Consider the following 20839-nt stretch of genomic DNA (forward strand, 5'->3'; position numbering starts at 1 on the left):
GAAAAGCAGGCCCAAACCATGATGCTGCCACCACCATGTTTGACAGTGGGGATGGTGTGTTGAGGGTGATGAGCTGTGTTGCTTTTACGCCAAACATATCGTTTTGCATTGTGGGCAAAAAGTTTGATTTTGGTTTCATCTGACCAGAGCACCTTCTTCCACATGTTTGGTGTGTCTCCCAGGTGGCTTGTGGCAAACTTTAGACAAGACTTTTTATGGATATCTTTGAGAAATGGCTTTCTTCTTGCCACTCTTCCATAAAGGCCAGATTTATGCAGTGTATGACTGTTTTCCTATGGACAGACTCTCCCACCTCAGCTGTAGTTCTCTGCAGTTCATCCAGAGTGATCATGGGCCTCTTGGCTGCATCTCTGATCAGTCTTCTCCTTGTCTGAGCTGAAAGTTTAGAGGGACGGCCAGGTCTTGGTAGATTTGCAGTGGTCTGATACTCCTTTCATTTCAAAATGATCGCTTGCACAGTGCTCCTTGGGATGTTTAAAGCTTGTGAAATCTTTTTGTATCCAAATCCGGCTTTAAACTTCTCCAACAGTATTACGGACCTGCCTGGTGTGTTCCTTGGTCTTCATGATGCTCTCTGCGCTTTCAACAGAACCCTGAGACTATCACAGAGCAGGTGCATTTATACAGAGACTTGATTACACACAGGTGGATTCTATTTATCACCATCAGTCATTTAGGACAACATTGGATCATTCAGAGATCCTCGCTGAACTTCTGGAGTGAGTTTGTTGCACTGAAAGTAAAGGGGCCGAATAATTTTGCACGCTCCACTTTTCAGTTTTTTATTTGCTAAAAAAGTTTAAAATATCCAATAGATTTCGTTCCACTTCACAATTGTGTCCCACTTGTTGGTGATTCTTCACAAAAAATTAAAATTTTATATCTTTATGTTTGAAGCCTGAAATGTGGCAAAAGGTTGAAAAGTTCAAGGGGGCCGAATACTTTTGCAAGGCACTATATATATATATATATATATATATATATATATATATGTGTGTGTGTATATGTGTGTGTGTGTATGTGTGTGTGTATGTATGTATATATATATATATATATATATATATATATATATATATATATATATATATATATATATATATATATATATATATATATATATATATATATATATATATATATATATATAATGTTGCACTGCTAATTTTTAAAATTCTTTTTATTTTTGGTTTTCAACGTTTACAATTTCAAGGTGTTAAGAATAAGATTATAGGATTGTAAAAGTTTTTTTGGACAGCGCTGGATTTACAATTTACAAATATGCACTTTGTATTGTTTTGCTTAAATTCTGAGGCAAGGTGGGAGGAATAGGATAGGTTATCTTGGTTTGTTCCACAGCAGTTTTGCCAGTGTCCAGTCCTGTAGGCAGCAGTATAACCTCCAAGCTTTGACTTCCTGTGTCCCACAATGGATTCCATTAAAGATTTTACAGTTGGTACAAAAATCCTATTTTTCAGATTACAGATTTTTCAGATTACATTAAAAAAAAATCATAGCTGCTTGTAAGACTGAAGTTTCCATTTTCATATTTTATTTGTATTTTTCTTTTATTATTTCAATAGTGTTCTTTGCATTATTATATATTTCATTACGGATTTATAATTTTTATTTTTATTTTTTTGTTCTTATGGCAGAATGGAGTTATGTCCGGTCTCATGCAAATTCTCTTATTAAAAGTGTCTGCACACATTACAGAACAGCTGGGAATGGCCCCAGGTGGTGAGTTCAGAGAGGCCTTCAAAGAGGTGAGATCTTTCATGATATTGCTATATATCAGAACACAGATGGAGGGCTGTAGTCCCCTTCTCATGAAAGCAGTAGCCTAAACAAGACATAAGAAACCTATTCCTTTAACTCTTCATTGCCCCCCACAATCTCTCGAATGTTATTACTTTTGTTCCCTGATTGGAAGGCAAGAAATTGACTTCTTCATAAATTATGATGATTCATAAACCTGATATTTAAAATGATCCACTGTCCTAGTCGCTCCTGTATAAAGGAAGAAATTGGGTGAAAAGTGTTTCATTTTTTGGCTATTGGGCTACTTAAAGTGACTTTGTTGAGCAGGTATCTTTGCTGTAGAATGGGGTTGGAGGCAAGTAGATGGCAATTTTTAATTCCACAAATATATAAAAGAAGGCTATGGGGGTACCTCATCCCAGATATCACTCAAAACAAATACAACCTGAATGACGGACTATATTGGTACCATTGAGGAACTCTTATGCAATATCATTTTAACAAATTTTATTAGACAACATATCTTTATATAAACATTGGAAAAAAAAACCATGAGGGATGTTCTTGCAGAATGCAGCAATTCCAGTAACAATATATATCAAAGACAAAGTGGTTAACGCGTTTCGCAGACAGCTTCTTCAGAACCACAAGTCTGAACTTAAATCTGGAGAACCTTAAATTATAAAGGGAGAGAGAGAACAATCATTAGGAATATGCCCCACGTAAGTGTGTAAATTCCTTTATCATCACTATATCCTTAGTTTAAGCTAAATGCATTTATGGACCAATTACGGTCCTTAAACTCCACTTACATATTTTCAGTCCCTAAGCCAGGGGACCAGAGATAAAAACCTAGAGATTAGAAGCGATCCCAGCCACAAAAGCAGGTGGACGGATGATATCAGAGATATGCAGCATTTGACCTAGAGTATCCCCTACAAAACCTAATAAATTTAATTGCTTATTAGCAAAAACATTAACTGACAAAATATCAAAAACGCCCATACGGGGAATAGATGGGGGAACAGGTGCCATGAACCATACAGCCATAATACTACTGACAATCAGCCAGCTTCAAATGGAAACGGTCACCCAGAGTTAAATCTTCATTAAAGCAAGCATCCGTATATCCTAAATATAAATAAAATGCAAACCTATGAGCAATGTGAATATCAACCACTAGGGGGACTCTGTACGTGACTACATGCAAGGTATTTATATTTAGGATGTACTGATGCTTGCTTTAATGAAGATTTTTTCTTTTTATTGGCTGTTCGCATAGTACTGCAGCTTGATGGAGTTGCCAGAAAAAATTGAACCTACACCACTGGCTTGTTTACAGCATGCTGCACTACATGGGTTTACCTAAAAAGAATACAGCATCAATCTAGCTACAAGTTTCTACTGCTTTTTGGGTTCCCTGCAACAATTTAAGGACTGATCACTAGAGAACTATACAAAGTACTGCAGTGCCACTGTTGCGCTTTAGAGTTACTACAGCCCAACTTTGTGCACTATTGTTGATTTCACATAAGCTTTTTCAATTAAAGTAGAACTATAGGCAAAACTTTCTTAACTAAAAAAAAAAAAACAACAAAAAAAGGGTTATAACCCTTGCAGGGTTTTTTGCCATCTGTGTGAGATTTTCCTTCACCTCCTGTCCCATAGCCAAACAGGAAGTGAGAGGAAATCCCTGCAAATTAAGAGAATTCTTTGTGGACTGCCAGATCACCAGAACGAGTGTCCCCATTGGAAGATTTCCCCTCTATTACTTTTCTGGGGACAACCCAAATTATTTTTTTCCTTTCCCTTTTTTTTTTTTTTTTTTTTTTTTTTTTTTTTTACAACCTCTCCTGAATAATTTAACTTGACAGATGGTAAATGATGTTTAAAACGTCCAAACGTTTACATGCCGTGTTCCTGTTTAGAAGCGTTTTAAGAAAAACTAAAATATTGTTTTTTTTCTTTTTTTTTAGCCTAAAATGTAAACAAAATGTGGCTAAAAGCAAGTTACCGCATTTACAAGCATTTCAAATGCCTCTGAACGTCTGTCCTGAAGGCAGTGATTTGTACATTTTATAAACCCATATTTTGTTCACAATAGGAAACGTATGAAATGTTTAAACTGAGAAAATGTACAATTTTAAGAAAAAAATAGGGTCATTTTAAAATTGATGGCATTGACATGTCTCAAATTTGGTGCAGGGCCATGTTTAACATGATGTACCATTCCTTCTTTTAACACTCTCAACATATGGGAACTGAGACCAGTTGCTGCAGTTGTTTAGTTTTGGATAGAATGCAGAAGAATTAGAATGTTTGTATTGCTGTCTGTGCCTCTTTAAAAAAATAAAAAAAAAAAAATAAAACAACAAGCAATGACTTGCAAATCTCAAACCCGTATTTTATTATGTAGATTTTGCAGTGTTCCAACTTTTTTTGAATTGGGGGCGTAAATTGTGTGCCAGTACACATGTCCATAAACCTTTCTTGTTCTGAAACCATATACTTTATATGGCAATGTAAATTGTATGGGGTGTGTGTTTGTTTTTTTTTGTTTTTGTTTTTTTTTTACATTTTGAGTGTTCATTGTGAGATTTCTACTCCTAATTTCTTTCCACACTTTTTTTTAATTTTTTTGCCTTGCTTTTAATATACAGTATATCATATTTGTCACAAAGAATTAACATTATGTTGGACATCTTGCAGGCCAGCAAAGTGCCTTTTTGCAAATTTCACCTTGGAGATAGACCTATTCCTGTAACATTCAAGAGAGCGATTGCTGCACTTTCATTCTGGCAAAAGGTGAAGCTTGCCTGGGGCTTGTGCTCCTTGTCTGACCCAATAAGGTGAGCTATCTTTGACTAGGATTGGCCAGGCCTGGCCTTCACAATTTTCAAATTCAACTAAGAAATTGTACCAATTTTTCTTTTTTTTTTTTTTTTTTTTTTTTTTCTACTTCAGTGAAGATGATGTGGAGAAATGTAAGCAGAAGGATTTATTAGAACAGATGATGGCAGAAATGATTGGTGAATTTCCAGACCTCCATCGCACCATAGTCTCTGAGAGAGATGTTTATCTAACCTACATGCTGAAGCAAGCAGCTAAAAAAACAGAACTACCTCGTGCCTCTGAGAGTATGATTATTATTTTTTTTTTTATATATATTTTTCCTTTATTGTATGTGCAATGTTGAGTGGTTTCTTCCTGGCTTATTTATGTTTTTTCTATAAAATGTTATAGCAATGCATGACTAAATGGTAATGTTCTAATACCTTCTCTATTCAGCATAATGTGCATTGTATTACAGGGATAGGGTTGTTGTCATGGAAGATTCTAGAAGTGTAGTAAAATGTCAATTTTAATTTATATTTGCCTCTTACAGATGAGCCTCAAAAAAGCATACCAACTATTGTTGTTGGAGTGGTTGGGATGGGACACGTACCTGGTATAGAGAAGAACTGGAGTACTGACGTAAATATTCAAGAAATCATGAGGTAAATATTGCTTTTCTAAACTATAGGCACGCTTTCTTGTGGCAATTTTGATGCCTGCATCACACACCCATCAAATCAAAGTTACTTCTAGTTAGTTTATAACCAGATTGCTGCAGCTTACTGTAAAAACCATAGACTCTCTGATGCTAGGCAGAAACTACAGGAAGTGCCTTTTCTTCCAGACTCTAGCTCTCATACAATGAAGGGGTCCTTTTATACATCCTTTATTTAAAATGCCTTGCATTGGTGTCCCACAAAATACTAGAAGTTCTATGAATGAACAAGGGAAGATGTGTTGGCATTTACCTGCTGCTCCTATCCCCTTGTCAAATCACAGAATACTTTGTATTATGTTAGCAGAATACAAGGCGTTTTAAGATGAGCAAGGGGAAATTAAAGGTGAACAATAGGAGAAGAGCGCTGCCTGTAGTTTCCAACAAAGCCCCCCCCCCCCCCCCCCCCACTGGAGTTTCACTTTAAGATGAAGCCCCAGGTAGCATAAAAGATATTATGTTCAATACAACAGTTGTTGGAGAACCTTTTAATCGTGTGTGTGTGTGTGTGTGTGCGCTATTTTTTTCTTTCTTCTCCTTCCCTTCTAACGTGCTGATGTCTCCAAGAGAACTGGCTAGGCATAGACTTTTATAGACTTTTACTAGGATGTTTATATCTGTATATGTGATAGTCTTGCCAGCTACCCACAAAACAAATTATATATGTACTAGAAACACTGTGTGTGTAAGATATATTTTAAAAGACCTGCTGCTAGCACTGATCACCTCCCCCCATATGCACAAAAACCATTGAATCAAACGTAAAGTGCATAATTAAATGTCTATGCAATAAAAGTGCAAAAAAGTCCATATTAAAACAGTGATATTTTCACTATTTTTTAATATGGACTTTTTTGCACTTTATTGCATGGACCTTTAATTATGCACTTTATATGTTTGATTCAAGGATTTTTGATATTTGTTTATATTTCATGATTCAGTGCTCCGCTCTTTTTATATATTATTTGTAGTGATGCACCGAAATTTCGGCCGCCGAAACATATCGGCCGAAAATGCCCTTTTCGGCAATTTGCAGAAAGAAAAACGGCCGAAAATGGGGCGGGGCTCCGACCCCCGCCCCTGGTGACGACCATCATGGGGGGTGTATAGCGCAGGAGAGCCACCTCCGCCGCCTGTTTGATCACAGCGCCGGGAACATCACAGCTTTCATTTCAATTGCTGTGTGTTCCCGGCCGCGCCGTCACACGCAGCCCCTCCCCCTTGTCCGGGCACTTAGATAGACAGATCATCCGCAGGATTGGATGGGTTCTCTTCCCTGCATTGGACCGGCTCTCTTCCCTGCACACAGTGCACAGGCTGCAATGGGACACACTGGCTGCAATTGGCTGCAATGGGGCACACTGGCTGCAATGGGGCACACTGGCTGCAATGGGGGATGCCTCCTGTACCACGTCCTCTGTCTCTGACCACCTCCTGTACCGTGTCCCCAGTCTCTGACCACCTCCTGTACCGTGTCCCCAGTCTCTGACCACCTCCTGTACCGTGTCCCCAGTCTCTGACCACCTCCTGTACCGTGTCCTCAGTCTCTGACCACCTCCTGTACCACGTCCTCTGTCTCTGACCACCTCCTGTACCGTGTCCCCAGTCTCTGACCACCTCCTGTACCGTGTCCCCAGTCTCTGACCACCTCCTGTACCGTGTCCCCAGTCTCTGACCACCTCCTGTACCGTGTCCCCAGTCTCTGACCACCTCCTGTACCGTGTCCCCAGTCTCTGACCACCTCCTGTACCGTGTCCCCAGTCTCTGACCACCTCCTGTACCGTGTCCCCAGTCTCTGACCACCTCCTGTACCGTGTCCCCAGTCTCTGACCACCTCCTGTACCGTGTCCCCAGTCTCTGACCACCTCCTGTACCGTGTCCCCAGTCTCTGACCACCTCCTGTACAAAAATATTTTTTAAAAACAGTCATTTTCGGTATCGGTGCTGTTTCAGTATCGGTTTCGGTTTTCGACCTAGTGTATTTTTCATTTTCGGTACCGGTTTCGGCACCAAAAAACCCATTCGGTGCATCCCTAATTATTTGTTTTATATCTGTGGTTCTGATAAAACACAAACTAAACTCAATCCACAAGAGAGAAACCAGCGCAGCACATTCAGCCCTCCCAACCTTAGGGTATGTAGCCTGCCACATAAATATCCGTGGAGACAAAAATTTTACTAATGCATAATCTAAAGAATTGCCCAGGCAATAGATACCTGCTATTGACTGTCCTAATAGAAGGTGAAGGTTTTTTTTTTTTTTTTTCTTGATGCATTAAGATAAAAAGCCTTTCTGTGTGGGCAGCAGCCACCCTAATACTTACCAGAGCTCCATCTCTAGCCAGCGATGTCCACGAGTGTCTTGGCCATCTGAGACTCTCCCTTCTGATTGACTTTGACAGCAGTGAGAGCCAATGGTGCCTCTGCTGTGTCTCAACCAATTAGGAGGGGCAGGGAATGGACACGGGGAGCTGTGACTCGGCTCTGCTGCTTCCATAACAAGTTGCTTGCTGTGGGGCCACTCAACAGGAGGAAGGGGCCAGGAGCAGAGAAGAGGGACCGGAGAAGGAGGATCCAGGCTGCTCTGTGCAAGGCAGGGCAGGTTAGTATAATATGTTAGAGGAAAAATACTTTACAATCACTTTGTAAGTTGATGTGCAAATCCATAGGGGGTTCCTGATGGTAGCCAACCTAAGGTGCTCACAGGCTGTTAGACGATTGTTCAGTCAATCAGTACAAGAGCAAAGCCTCTGCTGAGAGGTCAAGGATCCAATTTTTGTTAAGCCCGGCCAGATGCTCTATACCAGTGATGGCGAACCTTGGCACTCCAGATGTTTTGGAACTACATTTCCCATGATGCTCAAGCACTCTGCAGTGTAGTTGAGCATCATGGGAAATGTAGTTCCAAAACATCTGGGGTGCCAAGGTTCGCCATCACTGCTCTATACAATCCAATAGAAACCAGCCTTATTGTACATGCAAACATTTCATGAAAATGGACAAAACCAAGCAAGACAACATTTGGATAAAAGTTAATACATCATGACAAAGATGTGTGTCCTAGGCAAATAAAAAGAAATAAATAAAAACGGTCAACTGTATGAAGGTGGTAGACAGACCTGGATGAATGTGTCCTGTACCCTGTACTCTTGGCCAGGGAGACGGGAGGCTGCAGGGGCTTACAGGCTGTAGTAATCTCCGAGAAAGGGCAAAGAGCTGCACGCTGATGGCAAGAATGCCCGGAGAGCTGGTTAATATGGGGTCGCGGGGGGACACCTAGGAGGCATTAATCCAGCTGCAAGTGCTCGCGCCCATGTTGACAAAAGCGGAGTAAGGAAGAAGCAACCGTGGATGTTAACTGATCTGCAGCAAATCCGGCTGCCATCCAAAGGAGTGCACCTTCAAAGTTAGCTGACTCCTGCTGTGTAGTCTATGCAGGGAGCTGCAGGATGGACAGCCACAAGGGAGCAGCTTACCCCCACATACAGCTTTAAGCCGTAACCATGGAAATGGCACATTTCAGGGCCACGCACCTTTCTCAAATTGAGAGAACCTGAGGGTTGAGGACACATCCATCCAAGTCTGTCTACCACTTTCATATAGATGGCTGTTTGCCTAGACACACATCTTTGTCATGGTGTATTAACTTTTATCCAAATTTTATCTTATCTACTTTTTTCAATAAATGTACTATGAGGCTGGTTTTGTCTATTGGATTATATAGAGCATCTGGCCTGGATTAACAAAAATTGGATCCTTGACCTCTCACCAGAGGCTTTGCTCTTGTACTGATTGACTGATTGTGCAATTGTCTGTCAGCCTGTGAGTACCTTAGGTTGGCTACCATCAGGAACCCCTATGGACTTGCCTATTTACTGAAGTGATTCCTCCAACTTTAGCCCCGGAAGGATTTGCCCCCTTAATGACCAGGCCATTTTTTTGCAATGCCGCATCCAAATAAAATGTATGTTTGCCCCCCCCACACACACACACACCTTTTTTTTTGGTGGTATTTGATCGCCCCTGATTTTTATTTTTATTTTTTTGCGCTATAAACAAAAAAAACGTCAATTTAGAAAAATAGAACAATATTTTCTGCTATAAAACACTCCCGATTAAAATGTAAAAAATCTAATTTCTTCATCAATTTATGCCAATGTTTATTCTGCTACATATTTTTTTGGTAAAAAAAAAGTATATATGACTGGTTTGCACAAAAAGTTAGTCTACAAAACAGAGATAGATTTATGGCTTTTTTATTGTACTTTTTTTTTTTTTTTTTTTTTTTGTCTAGCGGGATTGCGGCGGACAGTTTGGACACCTAACTTTTTTAGGAACCAGTATCATTAGTGGTCAGTGCTAAAAATATGCATCTTCTCCTGACAGAGCGGATTTCTGCCTTGTTTACTATAGTAGATCCCCATTCTGTCTGTTCTGATTGCCTCCTCCGCTGGCCAATGGGTGCGCCCACAGTATAACTGCAGCGGCTGGTAGGCAAGCGGTTAAAGTGATTCTAAAAATAAACTGACCTAATCTGCATGAAGGTTAAACCCCGACCCCCCAATATTCACCCGATCCAGCTATGTGCATGAGAGCCACTGCTCTCCCGGGTCTCTGCCTTCTCATTGGCCATTAGCTCCCACTGCTGTCAATCACAGCAAGGGAGAAGGGAGTGAGGGGTGGGACTGAGCCATGCTATTTGTCCCAGAGGAGGCTCAGGAGTGAGTACGCTTGAGTGCCCCCATAGCGAGCAGCTCGATAGGGAGGCTCTCTGCCAGGTGGGGGAGCTCAGAGCGCTAATGTGGGGGGGGACCGAGAAGAGGAGGATCAAGGCTGCTCTGTGCAAAATCATTTCACAGAGCAGCTAAGTAGAACATTGGAAATTAGCTCTGCTGTTTATTTGCATCTAGTGCCACAAGTTCTGGCTGCCTCTACGCAGTGGTGCCCCATAGATTTCCATGGGCTTGTGTCGCTAAGCAGTAGACTGTATTTAGGGCAGTAATATGCAGGCTTGGCCAGGACATCGTAAACTTGTAGAGCTGGATGTAAACAAAGAGGCCACAGCTATCTGGTCACGGTAAATCTGCATCTGTAAAGGAGGAGGGGAGTTAAACCTGGTACACGCTATTTAGTTTTGCTGGGTTGAACAGAAAAAAAAATGGTCCGCTCTGGTCAGAGCTGCTGTACTAACAATCTGATGTTGGTGCCGCAATCTCCCCCACTGAGCTGTTGTGTTCTGAGAGCGCTGGTAGCCTGCTGGTTTTCCAGCATGCATGTCTGACAGAAACCAGCCGACAGGGCGGCTTCTGTCGGACCAGCTGGCATGCACACAGACCAAATGTCGGCTGACGTTCGGCCTATGTGTGACTCCTTTTTTTTTTTGCAGAAAAAGTAATATAGCAAGTCATTTAAAAACCCAGCATGTACATTTGTTAAGCAAGCCATATTGAAATTTAATTTGGGAAAAAATTCATTACCTGTCATTTTCAATCTGCAGCACTATCATTTTCTGTAAAACGCAACATAATGTGGGAACCTGGAGGTATTCTGTACGCAGTTGGTGTACGGCATGCTCCCAGAAATGTAATTTCCTGCTTGAGTAGAGAGCTCTGCACTGAGATACAATTCAGGTTTTAGGCATCCTCTGCAACAAAAATGTCATTTTTACTTGAGATACGCACTAAGGCTAGGTTCCCATCTATATGTTTCCTGCATGCTGCATTGGCAGCCCATTGACCTCTATTAAATGGATGCAGACCCTGCATCTTTTCTTATTAGAGCTCAGAAAGCGTAACAGCTGATTTATGTCACTCCCATTCAGAATGAGTATCAAAAAGACAGACAGTGGAACAAACCGCTTTTTCTACAGAAGAGAAACTGGAATCTGTAAAGTTTGTGACCCTTGCAATGTACGTTTTTTTTTTAACAAGTGGCGTGGATGTTTTTTTCTATAGTTTTAAAAATGGATTATAAAGGGATTTGAGCTCGATTTACATGAAGCATGCTCTTAACAAAATTGTTTACTTCAAAACATTTCTGCCTGTACATTTTAGTTCTATTCATGGTAACATTGTTACCATAGCAGCCTCAAGATTCTAATGTGGATGGATGGGGAACTTAGTATTTCCCTTTCCCTGTTGTACTTGTGGAAATGATGTGTCTGTCCTGTAAAACGTAATCCTTTTTGTAAAACACAAACCCGTGGTTTATAGACCAATTTAGTTGATGCAATCATAAAACCTTTTTTTTTTTTTTTTTTTTTTTTTTTCTTTTACAGTGTGCCTCCTCCTTCAAAACTGAGTAGAATTATTACTTTAGCTGCAAAAGTGACATTTTTTGGACTAGTAAGTTATGGTGGTTTTTGTATAAGTAGAAGAACTGTCCGATTTATCCTTTCAGTGCCAGCCACAGAGTATTGCCTTCAAAGACTGAACCAAATGAGAATGTGGCATTTGTAAATTGAACCATCTTATTTATATATTACAGAGCTATTTGTTAACTATAACTTTATTCATGACTGGTCACATGTGGCTGTCTAGAACCTGTCTGTGAAATACCTGTTTGAAGTGAAAACATCATAAACGTCAACTTTGTGTACATCAGATGGCAGCTACTGCAGGTTCTGAAGAAACCATACTCGGCCTGTGACAATAGGGGGTTTCCAATGAACACAGGCTGTTCCAGCAGAGTGGATAATGTAACTATAGAAGCCATTGTAAGGCGATGACTCAATGTAAATCATTCACTAAAGGTAACCTGTGACAAAATGTGTAACTCATGACAAAACCTACGTTTTTTTAATAGGGTTGGGAAGGGTTTTTTTCTTTAATTCTGTGTGCCTGCTGGAGAGATTTCACCTCCCCTTTCTAACTTGATGGCCAACATCAGTAGGACAGGAAGTGAAGGACACATGACCATGATAAAAAATTACCGCATCTAACCCTTCCCTACTTTATCTAAAACTTAAGAATGCCTGGAGTTACCATTTAACAAAAGCCACAGGACTCGAAATGGAATATATGTATGAGAAATTCCTGGATGCATCATTTGACTGCTGGCTGTTTAGTCAGTCTGTACACCTTGTGTTGCCTGTATCCAGGTTTAAGAATGAACATTTATCAAAGTGTCTAAGAGAAATGTCTGTTGCCTACACCGACTAATCTGATTACTCCAGTACAGCTTCGAAAATTCTATTCGGGACACTTCTTCGGACACTTGGATAAATGAGATTTAGAAAAGTCAGCAATTTACAAGAGCCACTAAAAAGAAGACTTATAATAAACGGTAGTTCCCACTGTTGTAGAATCCTGGCATTTCAATGTGCATTATTTTTTTGGTTTGTTTACATGTCATATAAAATCACAGCTTGTCACTTTGCCATATTCACCTTCCTAACCCATTTGCTGTAACACCCTTGGCTTTTAGAATTTTCTTTTTATTTTCATGTATTTTGTTTTGCCTTCTGTACTTCACCCAGTACACACAACCTTGTATGATGAATATTTTGCACCACCTTATTGGTTAAGAGGAAATAAGACTTTTTTGTTCTGCTAGTAATATTTTATTGCACACAAGTATGTCTGTATTAGTGAACACATACAGCTTAAACTAAATCATTTTTGAGTAGTTTGTAGTTTTACATAAATGTACACTTACTCTTGTAGAGGAGCACCGGTTTGGGTAAAAGCAAGTCTGATGTACATTTGATTGCTCTTTTTGCTTTAATATGATGTCATTTAAAAATTACACTTTAGCTAAATCAGTAGGCACATATCAGCATTACCAATTTATTTTTATTTTTTTAATACAGTCTATGGTAGAATTGAAGCTAAGCAAAATCTATCTACAATGGACAAACACAGAGCAGCACTATTATAGCACATTAATTCGTTTTATTTACACTTTTTATTTTTCAACTGCATATCTTACCGTTTTTTAAGTCTATGATCACTCTTTTAAATAGAGGTACGTTCATGATACTAGCAGTGGGTTATTGTATTCTTTTTGGTGGCTGCTTGAGTAAGCCTATTTCCTGAATGATATAGGTACTTTGGTGTGTTCAGTTTTTTTTTATTTTACAATCTAGTATTTAATTATTGATTTGGGTTCTACGAACTTTTGAACAAGGTTCCTAACCTAACTTTGTAAATGACGCCAACCTGTAGTTCATATAAATTATAAATGCTCTGAATGTCAATAGCAGAGCTACCCCTATACCTGCTTGGATCCCTTCCCAAGAGTAACGGTAGCATTTAACATATGTGGAATTTACTGAAAGTGTGTGCAAGAATAAATCCCATTAAAAGGCCATTATCCTAAATCCTGACTCAATTTATGTAAAAGAGTTAATGATAACCTCTCAACTCTGTATGTTGTGTTTCTGCTTTAGGCAAGGAATTTTCCCAGGCTCCAATATCAATACAGAGGGTCTGATTAACCCACTGGTTGGACTTGGCTCTTCCTTAAGACTCCTTAGTTAAATGAGTCCTCCGCATGCATTTGAACTTTATTATACATATTTTTTAAATATGGCTAGTATCCCTTTTTATATGAAATATACAAACCTGGATAACTACAGAAATGTACATAGGTGCTTCTGTTTCAAACCTATGCACAATTTAAAGAGAAGGTGTAGTTTACTCATGTTTAAAGGAAACTTGGTATGATCTCCTGGAAATGTTACTTGTCTGTCACACAGATCCAACCTAGAGCAAGTATGCTGCCAGTGACACAAGTACTGTACTACCGATGTGAATACCTTTTTTTTTTTTCAGGTTTAGTGATTGAGTGTTGAAGAAAAGTTTATTTCAAGGAGGATCACAATGACAGGCCACTTTTTTTTATTTTTTTCTCTCATGGCAAATTTCTCTTACTTTCATTTCTGATTTTTCTTTAGTTTTGTTTTTAAGGGTTCTCGGTTATCCAAACGGTTGCTTCAGAAGCAATAAATTATGGAAGGAAAAAAAAAATTTTTTTCATGTTTTACACAGTTTCAATAATCTTTGGAAGACGCTCAGCTATGGAAGTTACAATTTGCTTACTTCTGTCTTATTCTGCTAGTCTACGCTTTTCCTGCCACATGCTTTTAGATCCTATAAATGGTATTAAAAAGGTAAAATAACATACTGTAACCATTTTATAACTGTATTCCTACCCAGGGACTACTATGTACACTGAATAATTTTGTATTTTCTAACCTGCCTCTTGCATACCAAATATTTTAAAATGTACATTTTAAGCTATTGGCAACTGTTTTTGAATAAGTAACTTTTTGGACATCAGTTTTATGTCTCAGGAATTTAATATGGTTTTACTTTTTAAGGGGTGCCTTGTCTTCCTTTTTTATTTCATAAATATATAAAGTGTGTCTTGTGTCATTTATTTAAACAATATTTTAAAGTGAACCTATCAGCTGATTGAACCAACAATAGCGTCAAATTGCAGTAAGTTATTTTGATATCACGTTATCATAAATGTTCTCAACATCTTAAAACCCCTTTTTAAAGGCACTTGCTAGTACATTATGACCTGAATGCTTATTGGGTTAGCAAGAACCATTTTAGGAACATTTTTTATAGGCACTTTCTAGTACATCAGGGCCAAATGCTCGTTGGTTTACCAAGAACCATTTTTATAGGTACTTACTAGTGCTTCATGGTCCACATGCTTAATCTCATAACCAGGATAAGTCACTATCTCAATTCCTACTGATATTTCTTGCTTTCTCTGTGGTATGATCTGTAATTTTTGTAAAGTTATTAAATCTAGAAAAATTTTACTAATTAAAATAAAAAAATTAGACTGCCTCATTTCTTTGCTTTGAGTTTGTTTCCTTGGGCATTTTCTTAACACCTAACATTTTGATTGGAATATAAATTGTGCTTTTCCCCCATTACTTGCTACTCCAAAAAAAAAAAAATTCCTTTGCTCAGCTAAGACATGGATTAAGGGGGAAAGCTGTTGATACAGCAAGCTCTGCCTGTGTAGCGTGTTCACTGTCTGCAGACAGTACACGTTCCATATGCCAGGTCTGAAAACCATTGGATGCTCACTCCCAGCAATACAGTTGAAACCAACAATTTTTGAATCCTAGCAACTCAGGACATTGGGCTGCTAAATGTTTTTTTTTCAGCCAGGCTTCTGGGGGGAAGTCCAAATGGCCTACAGGTATAACGATAAAATATATTAACACCTTTAAAAAGCTGCACAGTTTTTAATATCTATTGGAGCCCCTTGACTTCATAGCCCATTTCTTGAAAATGTGAACTTTGGCCTTTTTAAGGTTGTGTTTTTTTAATCACCTGACTGGTTCACTTTAAAGACTTAACTTTAAAGGGTTAGTTCACCTTTTATCAAAAGAAAAAAAGCTGCCTATGCAGATGAGGGACATCTATAGATAAAAACCAGCTGTGCAGCTTTGACCATGATTGAATAATGCCCTTGCTGTAGGTGTAGGCCATTTACCTACCTTATGAAGCCTGACCTAAAAAAACTCAAAGGATGTTGCTCAGTGAGGCCTAACTATTATTATTGTTGACCTTCACCATCACAGGATCAAGCTCTTTCTCTGATTCCAACCTTCTCACATGTGTTTTCTCTCCACTGATGTAATAGCTCAGTCTTAGTTTACTCCTGTAATGGTGAACAGTAATACCCAGGCCTCGCTTAGTAACGTCCTGGGCGTTTTCATGTCGGACTTGATAAGGTATGTAAATGGCTTGCACCTATAGCAAGGGCATTCTTCAACTGTAGTCAAAGCTACAATTTATCTACAAATGCCCCTTACATAAGCAGTGTGTGTTGTTGTTGTTGTTGTTTTTTTTTTTTGGTGAGCTTAAGCCTTTAATAAGACTACATGAATCCTATGGCTTACGATCTATAGTTTTCTATGCTATATAGATTTTTTGGGTTTAAAATAGTTGTGATACAGAGCTGCATATTGCTAAATAAAAAAAAATTGCTGTTGTAATATTGGGAGGGTAGATCATGCTAGTTACTTTTACTTAACCTTCAGAAACCCACACCCCAACCCTCTGCCTCCTTCACCAAGTACAAACTCCTTGTAGACCTTCACTGTGAGAACTCTCATTTATTTGAAGGGAAAGACCATCAACCATGGTGTCTGGTAGTGGGTGGTCTTTCCATACAAAGTAATAGACTCCACTGAATGCACAGCTCAGCTGGAAGAACTTTCAAGAGGTTATTTGTCTCCCAATGGATCACACAGTTGAGAGGGATGCACACCATTTGGATGGATGCTTATTGAGAAAAAGGTTAATGTGTACTTTCAGTCCTTTCTATATTTTATGACCACGTTTTTGGATAATTGTATCTGGCGCCTGCGTCATTGGAATTGATTAACAGCAAGAGCCAATGGCTCTGCTGCTATCAATCTAATTAAGAGCCGGGTGCCCATGGAGAAGGAGCCAGCGTGTCACCGCCGACTGAATAAAGGGGTTCAAATAAGTAAAACGGGGGGCAGGCGACTGCCAGGTGTTTTTTTTTTTTCCACCTTTTTAATGCATAGGATGCATTAAGGTGAAAAAACATGTACCTTTTACAACACCTTTTTATGGTAGAATTAAACGCTCATTTTGCCATGTTGGCCTCTGTTTAGATCTGTTTTATGCCCTCAAAAGGCTGTTGTCAACTATGCAGAAGCATGGCAAAAAGTTCAGTTGAGAGCTGACCTAAGAGCATTGGCAACTGTGATGGTTTTATTACCGGAAGCTTGCTTTGAATGTAGACTACACTGCCTCTGCACTGCAGAAAACGCTTGATTTCTGTGATCAAGAGTTTCCTTTTTTATTGAACATTTCATAACTTAAGCTTACTTTGCAGAAACTGTTGCTTCAGTAGTTTTTAGTTCCCCTTTAAATCTGCAAGGCTTTAGTCAGAAGCTCTGTGCAACACTTCAGAAAAAGATCTTTCATTTTTCTTATTGGCCACAGGAGCATTTTCAATATTTCTGTTTCAAGGACCACCTTCTAAAAAATAAAATTTAAAATATTTTTTTGCCTGGTTTTGCAGGAACACTCAGGGCCCTTTCTCAGTGATGTATTGAATCTTTGCAAGCGACTTAACCATTTCAGCCCCGGAAAATATTGCCCCCCTTCCTGACCAGAGCACTTTTTATAATTTGGCAAGGGGTCGTGGTCGTGGTCATGGTCATGCAATGCTGTACCCAAATTAAATTTGCATCCTTTTTTCCCCACAAATAGAGCTTCGAAGAAAAACAATTTTTAACTTTTTGGTATCGTATCCCCAAAAATGTTTTTTAAACAAATTTCTTCATCCGTTTAGGCCAATATATACTCCTACATATTTTTGGTAAAAAATCGCAATAAGTGTATATTGATTGGTTTGCGTAAAAGTTAGTGTCTACAAACTATGGGAAAGATTTATGGCTTTTTATACTAGTAATGGTGGTGATCTGCGATATTTATTTTTTATTGGGGTGGACAGATCGGATACTTTTGATACTTTACTTTTTTTTTTGGGACCATTGACATTTTATACAGCGAATCCGCACACCAACCACCTCACCTGTGTACATTCAACCACCCGCTCAATCCTGTATATGTCAGCCCCCCCTCACACACCTCTGTATAAATCCCCCCAAAACCTGTATATCTGTCGGGGCCCCCCCCCCACACACACATCTGTATATATGTCAGCTTTCCCCCTCCACACACACACTCTCTCATATACTTAACTCTGGCCACAGCTTATTAGCAGCTTAGTCACTACACCACCTGTGGGTGAGATATTATTACACATGTATGGGGGACATTTGTCATAAATCAGTAATATTCACAACTGATGTACCAATACTCATTCACCCAAAAATGCATCTCTCTCTCTTTCTTTCTCTCTCTTTTTCTCTTTCTCTCTCTCTCTCTCTCTCTCTCTCTCTCGTCCCAGCTCGTTTTCACAAAGCTGACATGTTGCTTAGATGCATAGTACAGGCAGATCACCGTCACAAGAGGGGTGCACATAGTAGCCAGAGGTGGCAGTAAAGGGCTCGATGTCTGAGTCAATGACATGAGCACAGCAGAAACTGAGATTGTTTCTGTACTGCAAACAGCACGGATTCCCTTCCACCGTCCTGCCTCCTTCTGGCCTGGGTGGGCCCGGGGCCCCTTACAATTGTAGCGGCTGTACTACCCTGATGGTGGCCCTGGTAGTGGGCTGTACAGGACAGATGGCGGCAAATAAAGATACAACTTTTATGTAGGAGAATTTGATTCATCTATGAATTGCCCAAGGCTAGGCATTTCACTGGGTATATGTGTAAGGGTCTACAACCACTGTAAACATTCTGGAAAGACTGTATAACTGTACTAACAAGTCTGAATGAATGGGGGGGGGCGTGCCTATCTATTTTTTGTTTAAGCTGGTGCAGTCAAGGGTTTGAGGTGACCACTTCAGCAATCAAAAATGTCCATCAAACTGCTTCATACTTGGTTTTGCCATATTTGATTTGCCATATTTGATTGTAGCATATTCCCTGTCATTAAATGCTTTCGTTTTAGACATTTTTGAGAGGGTGATTTTGAAGTTTTAATCTACTGTGAATTCTATGCTTCATTCATGTAACGAGATTTGGCCTTTTAACCACTTCCCACCCGGCCTATAGCAAAATGATGGCTGGACGTCATATGATGAGTAGAGGAGAGGAGAGCGACTCTCCTGAGTGGGGGTGTCTGTGCTGGTTGTTAGCCCCCTCGTGTGGATGCCTGCCCAGGACCACCAGGGATATGCCAATCAGTGCCCATTAAAAATGCCTGCCAGTGCTATCAGTGCCATCTCATCGGTGCTGCCTTTTCGGTGCCTGTCAGTGCAGCTTATCTGTGCCAATTAGTGAAGGAGAAAACTTGTTTTGTTTTCTCTTATATTCTCCGACCGACACAGCTCCTCTCTTAGCCATTGGGTTGTTACACCACCGTTAGGAAAATACTAGGCATTACATGTTATGTGAAATGCAGAACTTTGCCTTAAATAACAACCCCACAGCCTGCCATGCAGTCATCAGTTTTATTTTGCCTAGGGAAGGAGAAGGACCTAGGAACCCCGACGGGCCCATCGGTCCGTCCTTCTTCTTCTTCTTTTTTTTTTTTTTTTTTTGTGCAAGATGATCCTGTGATCTGCTATCAACAGCCGGCTGGGTGACAGGCTGGATACCCTTATCGTTGTAGTCTCCCCAGCCTGGCCATCAAGTGTGCGCAGGTCGCAGCTCCGCGCTAGGCCAGCCACAACGAAAACCTCAGCTTCAGTGGTTGTCGGTGAGCTTTTATGCTCTGGGGCGCACATATGACCGGGCTACTGATGTCTGCGTCAGTGTGCCGAGGCCAGCAGCCACCCTGTACTGATCAGTGGTCTGTAATGGAATGTCTGCCAGCTCTTCAGGACTGGTAAGTACAGCTCTCCCTGCCTCGTTGGGGCTGAGCAGCTTGGCATTCCCTGGGAGGTCGATTCTGGCGTCCCTCACCTCCTGACATTCTCTCCCTGTCCCTATCTCCCCCCCCCCCCTCCCTGTGGGGGATGCTGCATGTGGCTGCTGAGCAGTCTGTGTGTGTGTGTGTGTGTCTGTACAGGGGCTCTCCGAGGGGGGCCCTCTCACCTGTGGGTAGGGGCTGTGCTGGCTGGCCGTGTCCTGAGTCCTGTTTCTCTTGTCCCTGCAGGTGCCTGTGTCCCTTTCAGCGCTGATCACCGCCATTTGTTTAGCTCTGTCCCTCATGGTTTCAGCATCAGTGGCCATCTTAGGTGTGGGCAAGGGAAAGCATGCTCTCCTGGGCCTTGGCGGGCATTTTCCCTGTGATTTGTCCTTATACTGACGTCGCAGACTTTTTTATTTATTTATTTATTATTATTTTTTTTTTAGAAGCCTGAACACGTTTTTCAGCTTTCTCTAGCGGCAGCATGTGTTCCTGTGCTCTGGCAGCCATGTTTCCACTGTTTTATGTCCTTATACTGGACGCTGGGCGGCCATTTCCTTGGAGCCTGAGCACATTGCAGAGCAGTTTCCGCACCATTAGCAGCAGCTTCCACTGACAGAGCGGATTCCTCTGCACCTGGGAGCCAACAGACTACAGGCACAGCACAGAACCTTCGGGGTGGTGAGTCCTGCGGGAAAGAGCCCCTCAGCCACCAGCAGTAAGGAGGCTGGGACTCGCTGTCCTAAGTCCCCTTCGGGTGGCAAACAGGGTAGGGTCAGCATTGCTTAAGAAACTGGTGTTTCTTCCCCCTAAATCCAGGCAATTGCAACCGGTTCACCTGCGGAATGCGCAGTGCCTTTGTACACCTTGTCCGTGGTCCTCAATTCGTTTGTTGCCAAGATGGAGGTGGTGCGTGGGCGCAAAGGTGCTAAAAAATGGCCCCTGCCACCCCGCAGACTCAGGCCCTGCTGAGGCTGGTGACCCCTGTTCTGTCGTTTCAGATGACGAGTCCGTGCGCGACAAAGCGCTTGTTGGAGCACTTATCACAGCTGTGCGTGATACCCTGCAGATT

General features: G+C 40.6%; 1 protein-coding gene across 4 annotated transcripts in view; it reads left to right on the top strand.

Annotated features, from left to right (window-relative positions):
• TRABD (TraB domain containing) overlaps nucleotides 1–20839 on the top strand; it is a 103587-nt gene that overhangs the window by 66436 nt on the left and 16312 nt on the right. For 2 of the 4 annotated variants that reach the window (XM_077472113.1, XM_077472112.1), the window contains exons 6-10: nucleotides 1674–1784; nucleotides 4489–4628; nucleotides 4744–4916; nucleotides 5165–5276; nucleotides 11607–11673. In XM_077472113.1, the coding sequence (XP_077328239.1) occupies nucleotides 1674–1784; nucleotides 4489–4628; nucleotides 4744–4916; nucleotides 5165–5276; nucleotides 11607–11673 (603 nt within the window). Of the gene's footprint in view, nucleotides 1–1673; nucleotides 1785–4488; nucleotides 4629–4743; nucleotides 4917–5164; nucleotides 5277–11606; nucleotides 15139–20839 lie in introns of those variants that run through there. The other 2 variants (XM_077472111.1, XM_077472114.1) reach the window with 2 other exon arrangements.

The sequence above is a fragment of the Lithobates pipiens genome, unplaced genomic scaffold (genome assembly GCF_037356315.1).
Source record: "Lithobates pipiens isolate NorthernLeopardFrog02 unplaced genomic scaffold, aLitPip1_a1.2 Scaffold_8, whole genome shotgun sequence".
In the NCBI taxonomy this organism is placed as follows: Eukaryota; Metazoa; Chordata; class Amphibia; order Anura; family Ranidae; genus Lithobates; species Lithobates pipiens.